We start from the raw sequence: 12806 nt of genomic DNA, 5'->3' as shown, positions 1-12806 counted from the left end.
AGGATTTTTTCGTCTTATTTTTAAATTATGACCGCACAGATGTGATCTATGTACTTGATTTTATAGGGCTCAGCTCTTGAAGTTTTCGATTATGACAAATGGGTGGGTTTGTATAATGTTCAAAAAATTAACGGTCCAAAATTTTTGTAAATTTTTGAGGCTCCAAATATCATTTTTTCATGAAAAATACATGATTCAGGTGTGGATTCTTCGTAAATCGTCCATGCCCAATACATTTATGGGGTCAGAACTGCGAAAAAAACACCGAAAGATCAGAAAAACCCATTTAGCACGTTTCATTTAGCATGTACTATAATATATATATATATATATATATATATATATATATATATATATATATAGAGAGAGAGAGAGAGAGAGAGAGAGAGAGAGAGAGAGAGAATTGGTTCCTCCCAAACGTACATATGGTGTGGACAGTACTGATGTTCAATGTTCCAAGCTGTTTGATAAACCCCGCAGATTGTGTTTAACATAAACCATTAGTAAGAATAGACTGTTGGATCATACTTTTTTAACAAAAAAATAATAATTTTATGAGCTTTTCTGTCTTTTCTCAACAAGGTTACTAGCTCTTGAAAAATGAAAATTGCTCAATTCCAACCGTGGCACTAATTTTGGCATATGCAATAATGAAGGTAGCTCTTATATGTTGCTTTTTATTGCCATTCACATTTATGTTGCTGGAGCTGTCCTCAAAGCAGAGCTGGTGATTTTTAAAACAAATATTCGATAAAAATGCATGTGGCTCATCAAAAGAAGTGGTCAGGCTGGGGCATCGATAGATCCATTTTCTTCTACGTAAAGGACCAAAGGTTATAAGTTGAGCATTTTCTTTTTTCTTTTTTGGTTAAGCCAAGGTAAAATCCGGTTTTCATCAGTTGTGATCAGGATGGGCGTGAACCTAGCTCGGTCCTCTACTCATAAATAGAGATGTATACGATTTGGATTTGGGTCAGTTGTAGCTAATACTAAATCTGCTAATTGAATATTGGTTAATCGGACTTACATTTAGATTCGGATTTGGAAGAAAAGTTAATACATGTAATTAGATTCGGATATCTGTTGGAATAGGATGTCTGTCTGATTCGGCCATGAGATGGTAAACCGAATCTGAATCTGATTTACTTATCAGATTTCAGTATTCTTAACCAAATCCAACTAATCAGGTTCGGAATCAGGTCAAATATTGGATATATCCTATCAATTGACATCTCCACTGATAAAGCTTCTGAGGTTCATTGCGCCTTCCAGCAGCACTCTTAGCTTCGACTTTCCGGCAAAGGATGCACACCTTGGGTAGGCGTCCTCAATTTGGACACTATAAGCTGACCCACATTGGCATAGCTAGGTCATAGGTGTGTGGAGCCCTCAAAGTTAGTTCTAAGTCCATCATATATTTTTGAGCCCCAACTACAAATGTTGAGCTGAACCTTGAATAGGAACCGTTTCAGAATTAATTGTAGGTGAACACCACCAGAGAGCTACGATGATTCCTTTCCTAACTTGCAAGCCTTAACCTTAAAAAGCTTCAAACTTGGCCTTGCATTGAGGATATTAAAAGAATCAAGAGAAAGTAGGTCACAGTTTGGTAGAAGAAGATGGGTGTGAAAGAGAAGAGGCGTGATGACTATGGGGGCTTTTAGTTAACGTATCTCACATGGTCATCTTTGTTGGCCATCCCCATTATCCCCTTCTCTCTTTTTTTTTTAATTGCCAATTATTTAGTGGATAACCTCCTGGGATTCGAACACGAGACTTCTCGATTATGATAGTATGACCTAACCATCCAACTATCTCATTTAACCGCTATTCAACTCCACTTGGTACCTTAATTTTACCATGAAACTCTCACTTGTCAACTTCCTTCATTTTCTAGTAGCTTTCACAGCAGGCATTACCCATATACTGAAAAAACATGGGAGATGCTGCCCCTTTTCCCTTTTGTCCACAAAGAGATACTATAAAATTACAAACCACTTGTTTGACAGTAACTATTAAATTGAGAACATAATCTTTGAATGCATTCGTAGAGGCTTAGAAGTTTAATTATAATGCACATGCTTATGGACAGTGGACTTTAAATACAGTAGTTAGGGGATAAAATGTGAATTCTGAAATTTTGACTCGCTCTTCATAAATATATAGTTTGTAATGTATTTGAACTACCATGATGACCAATTGCCATGTAAGGTGCCCACAAGGGTTCCGCTCATCTGGTAGGGGTGGCTTGTGAGTGTCACCAAGTTGATGGGACATCACAAGTTCGAAACCAAAGAGGGGCGTCCCTTTCTTCAAGGTTGAAGCTAGGTGTACTCCCTGGTGGGCAGATGAGACCTCAAGGGTTTTAGGTAGGGGTGTCAATGGGTTGGGTTTGGTTCGGACCCATGTGGAATCAGACCTGGCCCCAATTTTTGGGTATGGTATTGGGTCTGGATCTGGGTCTAATCAGACCCACTATAAGAAAAACCATACCTGGACCTGATAAGAATTACATGAACCAGACCGGGTAAAGCAATATTTTTTATCATTTTTACATTGAAAAAATGTGGGTCTTAATCGAAACTCGGGTCGGCCCCAAGTCTGGTATAAAATTTCATAAACTATACCCAAGTCCAAATATTAATCAGACCTTTGAGTCCGGACCGAGGTCTTAATCGGGTCTTCTTATTTATCACCATACCAAGACCCTATAGGGTTTGGTACGGGTAAGGTACGGATAAGGTCCCGGTAAACCCTACCCGTTGACACCCCTAATTTTAAGTGATGGAGGGTTTTTTTTTCTTAGACTATCAAAAAAAAATTGCCATGTCTAGAGTAGAGTGGTTCTGGTTAAGAGAATTGGTAACAGTGTGGACCATGAACCATGGATATTCTAATGATCCATGAATCATGGAAACACAACCAACCATGTACCTTGAATATCCTAATGGTCCGATTTTTATTCAATGCCTTTACTAATTCTCTTAACTAGAACCGCACCTGCGGATGATTCACAGAGGGTACATAGATAAAATTGCAATTGCACAACCGACTCAAAAAGACCACTCTGGTTCAAGGAAAGAACTAGAATGTGAAATACACCATGGGAAGGTTCTTGGCGTGTTCCTCACATATAATTTTTTTTTTCTGAAAGAGAAAAATTCTTACGTATTTCTAAACTTGCTAACCTTTCAAAATAAAGTGTATGGCTACAGTTTCCTAGGGTAATAGATAATAAAAAAAGTAAACAAGAAAAGGAGAAGACACTGCCATTATTTTTTAGCAATTTGACATCAACACTTGGAAATAAAAATGTTCCTCTAATGGTGTAACACAGATTGATATTCATGTACACATATAGATATTCTTTGTTTTCGACCAAGAAAGTGAACGCTTCAAGTTTACATGATTCATCAAATACATTCAATGCAATAAAATATGTTGACGTATTTTTGTGTTACCACTTACCAACAAGCAACTACTTGAGGGAGCTTCTCATAGACAAGCTTTTCATCTTCACAAGCAAGTAGTAACTTTCACGCTCAAGCAGCCCACATGTAGTATCATTATCAATAAAAATATACAAAAAAATAACCATATAATATCTTTGCAAAAATGATATATTTTTTTTAAATGCCCCACAATTTGCTTTATCCAGTAATGTCCACAATCACATATGATTCACTTTTTTAGAACATTTTACCCTTACACGTGCTACCATGCAAATCTTTTTTAAGTATAAGACCGGTTCACACATGTGTGGTGACATTAGAATATATATAAAATGATCTCCTTTTAAGTGACTAATCATCAAGAAAGTCTACAAATGTGTGGTGACACACACATATATATTCATGAGCTTCCATGTAAATCTCCTTTAAGTAACTCACCGTCAAAGAGTTCCTCAAATGTATGGTAACATTTGCATATATATAGCACGATATTTATGAACTATCATGTGAATCTTCTTGACGTAACCAAATCATCAAAGACTTTCACAAATATATATATATATATATATATATATATATATATATATATATATATATATATATATAATACGACATTCATGAGATACTGTACAAAATCTTCTTTAAGCGATGGTTAGAGACATATATATATATATATATATATATATATATATATATATATATATATATATATATATATATATATATATATATATATAATTGTTAAATGAAAACTTTCCTAGAAGAGGTAAAAACTCATCTTTTTCAACTCAAAGGTTAAAAATAGTATTTTATTATAGATGTTAAGCATCAAATCAATTTTAAGTCTGTTTTGCAGTTTTAGTGAAAGGGACCTGAAATGCCCACGGAGAAAACATGAGACTCTAAACTTATTTTGCTCAAACTACTAAGGCCAAGCTCAAACTAGCTCATTTACAAAATACTTACAAGCTATAAGATTTGACCTCTAAACTTATTTTGCTCGCAGGCCAAATACCTCAACCGTCTTCATTCTATAAAATAATATATATGTAAAATATATTTATTATCAATAAACGAGTCTATACAAGCTGAGCTGAGACGAACATTGGTTGTCCATGCTCGAGCTCGCATTTCAATTGCTTGGAGCAGATCATAAGCAGAGTATCAATCTTTCCTGGGCCCTACCACCTGAACCAAGGTTTTCCTCGATAAATATAAAAAAATAAGGGGGGCTTAAAAATTAAGTTATGAAAACTTTTTGCAGCCACTTATAAATTTTTGCAAATTTTCAAGTTTTTTTTCTTCCTAGTTTCAAATGTATTCTTTGTGAAGATGAGTAGCCTTGCATAGATACTTCAATGTTTGGGCATGAAGAACCGGTGAACCAATGTTCGGATCATGGGTGCAGCAGCGGTATGGTTTGTTGTTATGCGGCCTTATAAAATTGAATGCTCTAAACTGATCAGAACAAGTGAAATTTTTTCATGATTAACTGGTTAGAAGCATAGTTACAGTAAGCACCTTTCTAGGGGGAAGCGCCCTTTTGAAGTAAGGTGTGTCATGCTTCACACTCGCTTCCCTTTCGTTTCTCACTTGATTCTCATCACTTTCTACTTACTTTCTCTTTGTTTTTTTTTATTTTTTAAAGTTCATATTGATATTTTTCATTCCCTTCAATTTCACTTGGCTTCCCACTTGTTTATCTCTTGTTTCCTCCACATTTCCTTTTTTGTTTCTTACATGCTTTCACAATTGCTTCCAAAAAGCCAGCTTCCGTTCCACGCATTGCTTCCCATATCCATTTCGTTCTCTAGTAATTATGGTTAGAAGTGACAATATCATAGCTGAGAATTACAGAGTACAGGATGAAAATGCAATAAGCTTTGATTAACTCATGAAGTCACAAGACACTCATACCAGCCAATATTAAATCTGAGGTGGCTTGCGTCGGGTTTGAGGGATTTTATGTAACTGTGCAATCTGTAAATCCTTTGTGGGGGTGCAGAGATGAAGGTTCAGCTTCCTGTCACAGACAACTCTTTCGTGAAGATGCAGTGGGATTGCGGTGTCACTCGGAGAAAAATAATCTGCTACAGTAATTATATCAAAAAGCAAGATAAAAAACCCAACTATGTTTAACTTCCCTAGAATGAGTTTTATTTTGTAATATCACATATTGCATAAACATAAATAAGACGTGCAAAAGGCGGATCTTCAAATGAAAGCTTCCCTAGAATAAAAATGGTCCTCGGGGCATTCGGTTAGCCTTTTTTGAAAGTTAACCACGCAAACGGTCACCAAGGTAGATGAGGTTCGTGAACCAAAACCTCAACAAACTCTCTCTCTCTCTCTCAATAAATAAAGACACATTCTCACACTATTTGGGCTGAAACCCTAGAGCTCAAGAACAGAAGGGAAAAAGTACAGAAGTCCACTTCTGCTACTGAGAAATCAATCCAAGAGCATGACGATATGTTCACCAGCAACAGAGGCCAAAAGAAGGAGAAATCAGCAGCAGAAGGGCACAATATGCGTTCTTGACGCTTCTTCCTACGTGGGTTTCCACATTCTGAAATCTCTTCTAAGCAGAGGGTATGCTGTTCGTGCAGCAATTCAGAGTAGTGGTAAGACCATATCACCGATGTCACCTGCTCTAACATTTTGCTATTTAAAACGTTTCATTTGGCCTCTTGATATGGGGTTCTTGGTTTTTCAGGGGAGACAGAAATAACAAAGAAGATCAATGAAATGTCAAGGATTGAAGAAAAAATTGAGGTTTTCGTTGTAGATCTTTTGGACTATCATAGCATCCATGAGGCATTGAAGGGTTGCTCTGCTTTGTTCTACTCTGTGGACCAAGCCCATGGTTCATGTGGATACCATGTAAAACTCTCAAATGGAATCTCTTTTTTATTGACATGTCGTTCTTGCTGAAGGACTGAATTGGGGTTTTTGGGTAGGAAACAATGGCGGACCTGGAGGTGAAAGGGGCAATCAATGCATTGGAAGCATGTGTGCAGACAGAGAGTATAAAGAAGGTGGTCTACACTTCTTCCATAGCTGCAGGTATTTGGAGGGAGAACATATGCAAAGAAATTGATGTTGATGAGAGATCATGGACTGATACCGAGTTTTGCAGAAAGAAGAAGGTAATTAACAGGAACTGAATATCAGATCATTGTTATCATCATCATCACCATCAAAAGCTATCGTAATTTTTTGTTCTTGTTGGATATTTTGTTTTATATAACGGATTCAGGGATGAGACTAACCTGGTTACCAAGCTCCCCAAAGAGGGTAGGGCGAACCTACCTTACCAATTTTTGTTCTTGTTTGATATTAGTGTGGAATACTCTTTTTAGCATTGTGTGTGTGTAAATTCTCTTTCTTTGGTTACAGTGAACCACCACGGTGGCATACCTTGAGGCCTTAGACTAGTGAACCGGGAAAAAACTTTTGTGCCCTTCCCTTTTCACAGGCTGCCATCACTTTCTTGTTTCTTATTTTGTTTAATGTGAGAAAAAAATTACTTGGAAACTTTTCCTTTTAATCTGTAGAATAACTTTTCTGTGAAAAGAAAATACCATTACCATGGATTATAGCTTTGGATTATGAAGATGAGGGAATTTGTTCACTTTCCAGAAAAACCAACATGGTCACATTAAGCTTCTAATTCTTCTGAAATACAGTTATGGTTCGCCTTGGCAAAAACACTGGCAGAGAAAGCTGCTTGGGCTCTGGCTGCAGATAGGATGCTTAACATGGTTTCTATCAATGCAGCTCTAATCATGGGACAAGGAGTTACTCAACTCAACTCTGGATCAACAATTTCTTATCTCAAAGGTCAATATATGCATGGGAATTAAACTCGGTATTGGTGCAATACTGTAATCATGCAGTTTTGATATTTACTACAACTGAGTCGCAATTTTCTCAGGAGCACCTCAAATGTATGAAGATGGACTTTTAGCCTTTGTTGACATAGGCTTCCTCGTCAATGCACATATATGTGCCTTAGAAGACCCATATGCATGTGGAAGATATTTTTGCTTCAGCAATGCTGTGAATAATGAGGAAGAAGCCATCAACTTAATCAAAACCATCATGCCTTTAATCACATTACCAGAGAGGTAAGAATTTTTTTTTCCACTTTTTCCATCTCTTTGGGATCTGAGCAAGAATTTCTGTCTTGCAGATATGAATCTCAAGGAAAAATTACCTGCCCACAAAGATTAAGGAAAAATAAGTTGAACAAACTGCTGGAAGCCAATTCACCCTGAAAATTTGCTGAAAATGGTTATGTTAGACAATGTGCTGATGTAAATTCGTTCTTTCCATGTTTGAAAGTATGCAAAATTTTCCAATTTACTTCACCTCAAATCTGCCTCCGTGGGGGTATATTGGGGGAGTTAGTGTATGCCCAAGAGTATAGGGGGCCTTATTACACACCATAACGGTCTCCAGCAAGAGCGACCATCTGGAAGGGTAATCTTTCCTCCATCTGTATTCAGCCTCGCTGTGACTGAAAACAAACAGTAGAATGCTCAAAGCGTAAATACCCTTGGCACCAATAAATGGATCCGATGATTTTATACAGTTTCACCAGAAAAAACTCGTTCTTTAGATTGACCATTTTTAACATCAGATTGAGTTCCAACCAGTAGGGTCGCACCCATGTCACATGGATACGGCTGCAGATACAGGGATACAGCCATTTTTATGAAATTTCCGGTATGACTTGTATATAAAGGGATACTTAACGGCAGTCAAAATCCGTGTGACAAAGGGTGGCACCAGCAACCATGACCAGGGCTAACCTGGATGGTACCAAGCATGCTATCAGATATTCACCTTATCACCATAAGGTTGCAATGACTATGGAAAGCGATTCAAACATACCTTACTGCTGTTTGGACAACAGGGTTCTCTCGAATGGTGAATGCAGAGTACCATACTCTTGAAGCCCCTGTCATGAAGTAGCTAATAAACTAGCACCATCAATAATTTTTTTCTCCTTTTAAGCACAGGGGCACTGGCAAAAATTGCAGTCCTTGTGTTCCAAGATATCCATAACAGTATATATTTTTCCCGAGGGAATTGAACAGATACCCTCTTGCTTTTATCAATAAAGGGCACCCTGGTGCTCATGAAATCTATAGATTCGATTATCCCTATTGGGCAGCAACTAAAAAATCATTGCTGAACTACTATAGTAAAAACCCAAAAAAGGTTATATCGTTGCAAATCTTAGATAGCAGAATGGGATTGTTGTGAAGAATGAAGCTGAGCTCCATCAATAAACAAAGAGAAATATGATAGAAGCTCAATGAGCCGAATAAGGGAATGGATTGAAGATAGTGGAGGAGATTCAATGCAACAGTTGGATAAGGACAGAAGCTTCAACTAGTTAAATGATACACACAGTAACAGATCAAAACAAGCAGAAAACCAAACAAGGGTAAGTTCTGAAAACTCTACAAGAGCAGCACACCGAAAACAGTAGATAAACTATGCTTCAACTAACTGTAGCAAGAATTCACATTCCAAACCTTATGGCTCCATAAGAGAGAATTATAACGATAGCAAAGAAATTCTTTAGATATACCAAAAAAGACATCTAAAGTCACAAGGATTATCAGGTTTTTATCAAGAAATAAAAACAAAAGGACTACTGAAAAGTACAGGTACAGTTCACTATGAATACTTTCGAAGTACTAAACATCGGAATAGTTTTCCTCAGTACATGAAGGTGCTGAAGCCATCCAAAACAATGCAGAGAAATGGAAGCATCAATTCATTAGAATACTGAGAAGGCAGGAGGCTGGAACACTCTCCAGTATCGCAGGGAGAGGAGGCAGCTACCATTTTCCAATTTGCTATTGTCTTCACTACTCTTCTGCTTCACAGGAAATCCTACAAAACCACAAACCAGTCATACGAAAAGCAAGGCAAGAGCCAAGTAGCTAACTTCCAACTAATTCCAATTTTTAAAATCAATATATTTTACAAAGAATATTCTAGAAGTTGCAAGGATCTCATGCCACTAGAAGTGATCCAGGCGATTCCCCAAAGTAGACTATAACAAAAACTTGGCAAAACACTCCCAACTGTATAATCTCCAAAATGTTCTTGTCATCTTGTGTCTTCTGAATTTATCTGGAGCCTAATTTCTACCTTGATATAAATTCTTAATTTTTGCATATTTAACTTTGCAGTAAATTGGCAGGAGGTTGCAGGGGGCAACGCCCCTGCCTGTAAGGTGGGGATTTGGGGGTGCAAGCCCCCAATGCGAAAATATTTGGAGCGTATTTTTGTAATTTTACCTTTATACAGGTTGCCCTAGACTCCTTGTATTTAAAGACAATCCGTCTTTTGTAAACAGCATGAGCATGTGTGTTCTCAATCTAATAGAGGATCTCATTGCGGCCGTGGACGTAGGCAACTCTTGCCGAACCACGTAAAATCTTTGTTCTTTGTGTGGTTGATTTCTTTTTCTTCTTCCCATTTTTGTTTCTTCAATCTATCGATAGTGTGATCTATCGATAGTGTGTTGAGTTGTTCCCCAACATGGATTACTTCCTTACCTGTAACTATTGATCTGTGCATCAGCGACAACATAACTGCAAACCTGAATGCATTGGCCTCACTAGTTCACAACTAAAACAGAGATAGGTGATCCTACCGAGCAATTGTTCGACTCACCCAACACCTCAGAATTATGGAATGGTTGCATTCAAGGTGTTTCTTCATGCAAAGAACAAGTGATTCATATGAAAATGCAAATCTCATGCCACAAGAAAGCATATTCATGCAGGGTATCCTATGTAGTCAAAAGCCCCGACTAGGCACCAACTAGTTCATAGATGTAAGTAAAACGCTTAGGCTTTGCAATTTCTATGTGGATACTTAAAAGGTACCAATTTTGCAGACTAGACACCGACTAAGTTGCCTAGTGGGCAACTAAGCTGCATCCGCCTAAGCACGAGGACAGTTTAGCCATTTATTATTCTTATATATATTGTTATTTTTTTTGTATATATAATTATTATATATATGTGTGTGTGTGTGTGCTACTTTGCTTTTGGGATTTTTTTCTGTAAAACATTGAAAGAATGCACAGTTAATTTTAATTGATTATGTTTTTTATGTGTGTTTTTTTATGAATTATGTATGTTATTTATATATGTAAGTGTTATTGTGCTTCTGTGAAAGGTTGAAAGCATATTTTGTTAATTATACTGAATATGTAATTGAAATATATATATATATATATATATATATATATATATATATATATATATATATATATTCTGGTTACTTATATTAATATATTTTGTGAAAGCATATGTAATTTTGTATTTGTGTAATGAAAACATCTTATTAGTAAAAGAATTAAACATATTTTTATGTATGTATATTTTGTGTATTTTTGTATATTTTAATTGGGGTCAGACTAGTCCGACTAGTCCTCCAATAGTCCCGCCTAGTCCACGAGTAGTCTTTCTAGGGGTCTACCGACTAGGCACCTCCTAGGGCTTTTGACTACACAGAGATATCCTCGGTAAACAGATGCCTTAGTTCTTACCGATTCTTAACCAAACCCTAATTGATGACCATCAAATTAACAATACTCCTAAAATGTGGAAAACAGGGACTTATCAAAAATCAATATTTATCGTTTCTTCATGCAAAAAATCATCGAGATGGCAGTATGGTTATCTGTTTGCATTACCCTAGCTTCCTATTCTGCTCTTACTTTTCAAGACCTAAGATTGAACACTACCCTCCTTTTTAAGACCTAAGATCAAATGCCAAACCCCAATTCTTACAAAAAAGAAGAAATTCTCTCGTAGTCCAAAGATCAAACTCTACTTCTTTTCAGATCAAATGACAAGCCCCAATTCTTACAAAAAGGAAGGAAATTCTCGTGTAGTCCTATGATCAAACCCTGCTTCTTTTCAGATTAAATGCCAAATCCCAATTCTCACAAAAAAGAAGGAATTCATACGTCGTCTTTCGACGGATAACGCTAAAACGATCGCGGAATCAGCAGAGAGTCCGCTAAAAATAGAGTTTTTGAGGGATTTACCGGATGACGAAGGAGGGGGCGACCGACGGCGAGTCGGAGCTAGGGTTGATCCCTGTAGTGGTGGGGGAGAGCGGAGGATTCCCGGCGGATCTCCTTCACGGCGGCGGCTAGGGCTTCGGGATTGACCCCTCGCTCGCAGAGGGCAATGAGGACGGAGAGCGTGTGCCGATCGAGCCCCGTATTGAGGAAGTTTGACATGTGAAACGCCAGATCCAACGACTCTCGGGCGTTCTGGGAGGCCGCTGGATCCATGGATGCCATCCGTTTCTGGGTTAGGGTTTTTATTTTTTCCCCTTTTCCAAGGCTCTCTCTCTCCCTCTGGTAAGCCGAGGTGCTTTGATCGGATTTGAATTTGAAAATAGAAACGGCCGAAAAAGAAAACACCGCCGAATTAAAGTGTCAAACGCCCACACTTCTGCGGGTAGTGCTGGAAAACGAGAAGAACTAACCCGAACCCAGCTCAAGCTTTGACTCATTTCTTGCATCAAGCCGAAGCCAGCTTCAGCTCATGAAAAGCCCGAACTAAGCAAGACGAACACGAGCAAAATCATTTACAAAATATATATTTTAAAAAGTTATAAACAATACAATTTAGACTTAAACCTACTAAGGCCAAGCTCAAACTAACTCATTTACAAAATAAAACTTACAAGCTATAGGATTTGACCTCTAAACTTATTTTGCTCACAGCCCAAACACTTCAACCATCTTCATTCTATAAAATAATACAACAACAACATCAACAACAACGCCTTCATCCCAAAACAATTGGGATCGGCAATATGAACCAAAAAAGAAAATCATTATGGGTCTTCCACATGAATCCTTCTCCTCAAATCATTTCTATCCAATGCCATGTCCTCGGTGAGGTTCAAAGCATTCATATCATTTCCTATCATCTCCATCCATGTCTTTCTAGGCCTACTCCGACCTCTTTTAACTAATATATTTTTTCATTTCTCCATCCTTCTAACTGGAGCATCATTAGGCCTTCACCGAATATGTTCAAACCACCCTAAACGATTCTCTCTCTATCTTATTTTCAATGGGTGCAACGCCTACCTTCTTACGTATCTCCTCATTCCGAATCTTATCTTTTATTGTATTTTCACACATCCATCTAAGCATACGCATTTCAGCTACACTCATTTTTTGAATATGATGTATCTTGACAACCCAACATTTCGTACCATATAGTAAAGCAGACCTAATAGTCGTCCTATAAAATTTTTCCTTCAACCGCAATGGCATTCTACGATCACACA

The 12806-nt window shown here is 37.5% G+C and overlaps 2 protein-coding genes across 2 annotated transcripts; one reads left to right on the top strand and one right to left on the bottom strand.

Moving 5' to 3' along the window:
* Positions 1-5916: 5916 nt before the first annotated feature.
* On the top strand, positions 5917-7846 carry LOC149847795 (cinnamoyl-CoA reductase-like SNL6). Its single transcript, XM_090002238.1, has 5 exons — positions 5917-6076; positions 6169-6335; positions 6413-6601; positions 7142-7295; positions 7390-7846. The coding sequence occupies exons 1-5, from the start codon at positions 5917-5919 to the stop codon at positions 7584-7586; spliced, it is 867 nt and encodes a 288-aa protein (XP_089858364.1). The 3' UTR covers positions 7587-7846.
* Positions 7847-9023: 1177 nt separating this feature from the next.
* On the bottom strand, positions 9024-11850 carry LOC149847794 (mitotic-spindle organizing protein 1-like). Its single transcript, XM_090009480.1, has 2 exons — positions 11542-11850; positions 9024-9365 (listed from the first exon to the last, which is right to left on the bottom strand). Exon 1 carries the CDS (start codon positions 11800-11802, stop codon positions 11581-11583), a length of 222 nt encoding a protein of 73 aa, XP_089865606.1. The 5' UTR covers positions 11803-11850; the 3' UTR covers positions 9024-9365; positions 11542-11580.
* Positions 11851-12806: the final 956 nt, after the last annotated feature.

This window comes from Nuphar pumila, chromosome 1 (assembly GCF_984573655.1).
Source record: "Nuphar pumila chromosome 1, dmNupPumi1.hap1.1, whole genome shotgun sequence".
In the NCBI taxonomy this organism is placed as follows: Eukaryota; Viridiplantae; Streptophyta; class Magnoliopsida; order Nymphaeales; family Nymphaeaceae; genus Nuphar; species Nuphar pumila.
This window is presented reverse-complemented; position numbering and strand designations above follow the sequence as displayed.

Bases quoted from the DNA above. Each gene is read 5' to 3' on its own strand.
- LOC149847795 (XM_090002238.1), top strand. From the start codon at position 5,917: ATGACGATATGTTCACCAGCAACAGAGGCCAAAAGAAGGAGAAATCAG. The intron at 6,077-6,168 runs GTAAGACCATAT...TTGGTTTTTCAG, and splicing joins TGCAGCAATTCAGAGTAGTG to GGGAGACAGAAATAACAAAG. The intron at 7,296-7,389 runs GTCAATATATGC...CAATTTTCTCAG, and splicing joins AACAATTTCTTATCTCAAAG to GAGCACCTCAAATGTATGAA.
- LOC149847794 (XM_090009480.1), bottom strand. From the start codon at position 11,802: ATGGCATCCATGGATCCAGCGGCCTCCCAGAACGCCCGAGAGTCGTTG.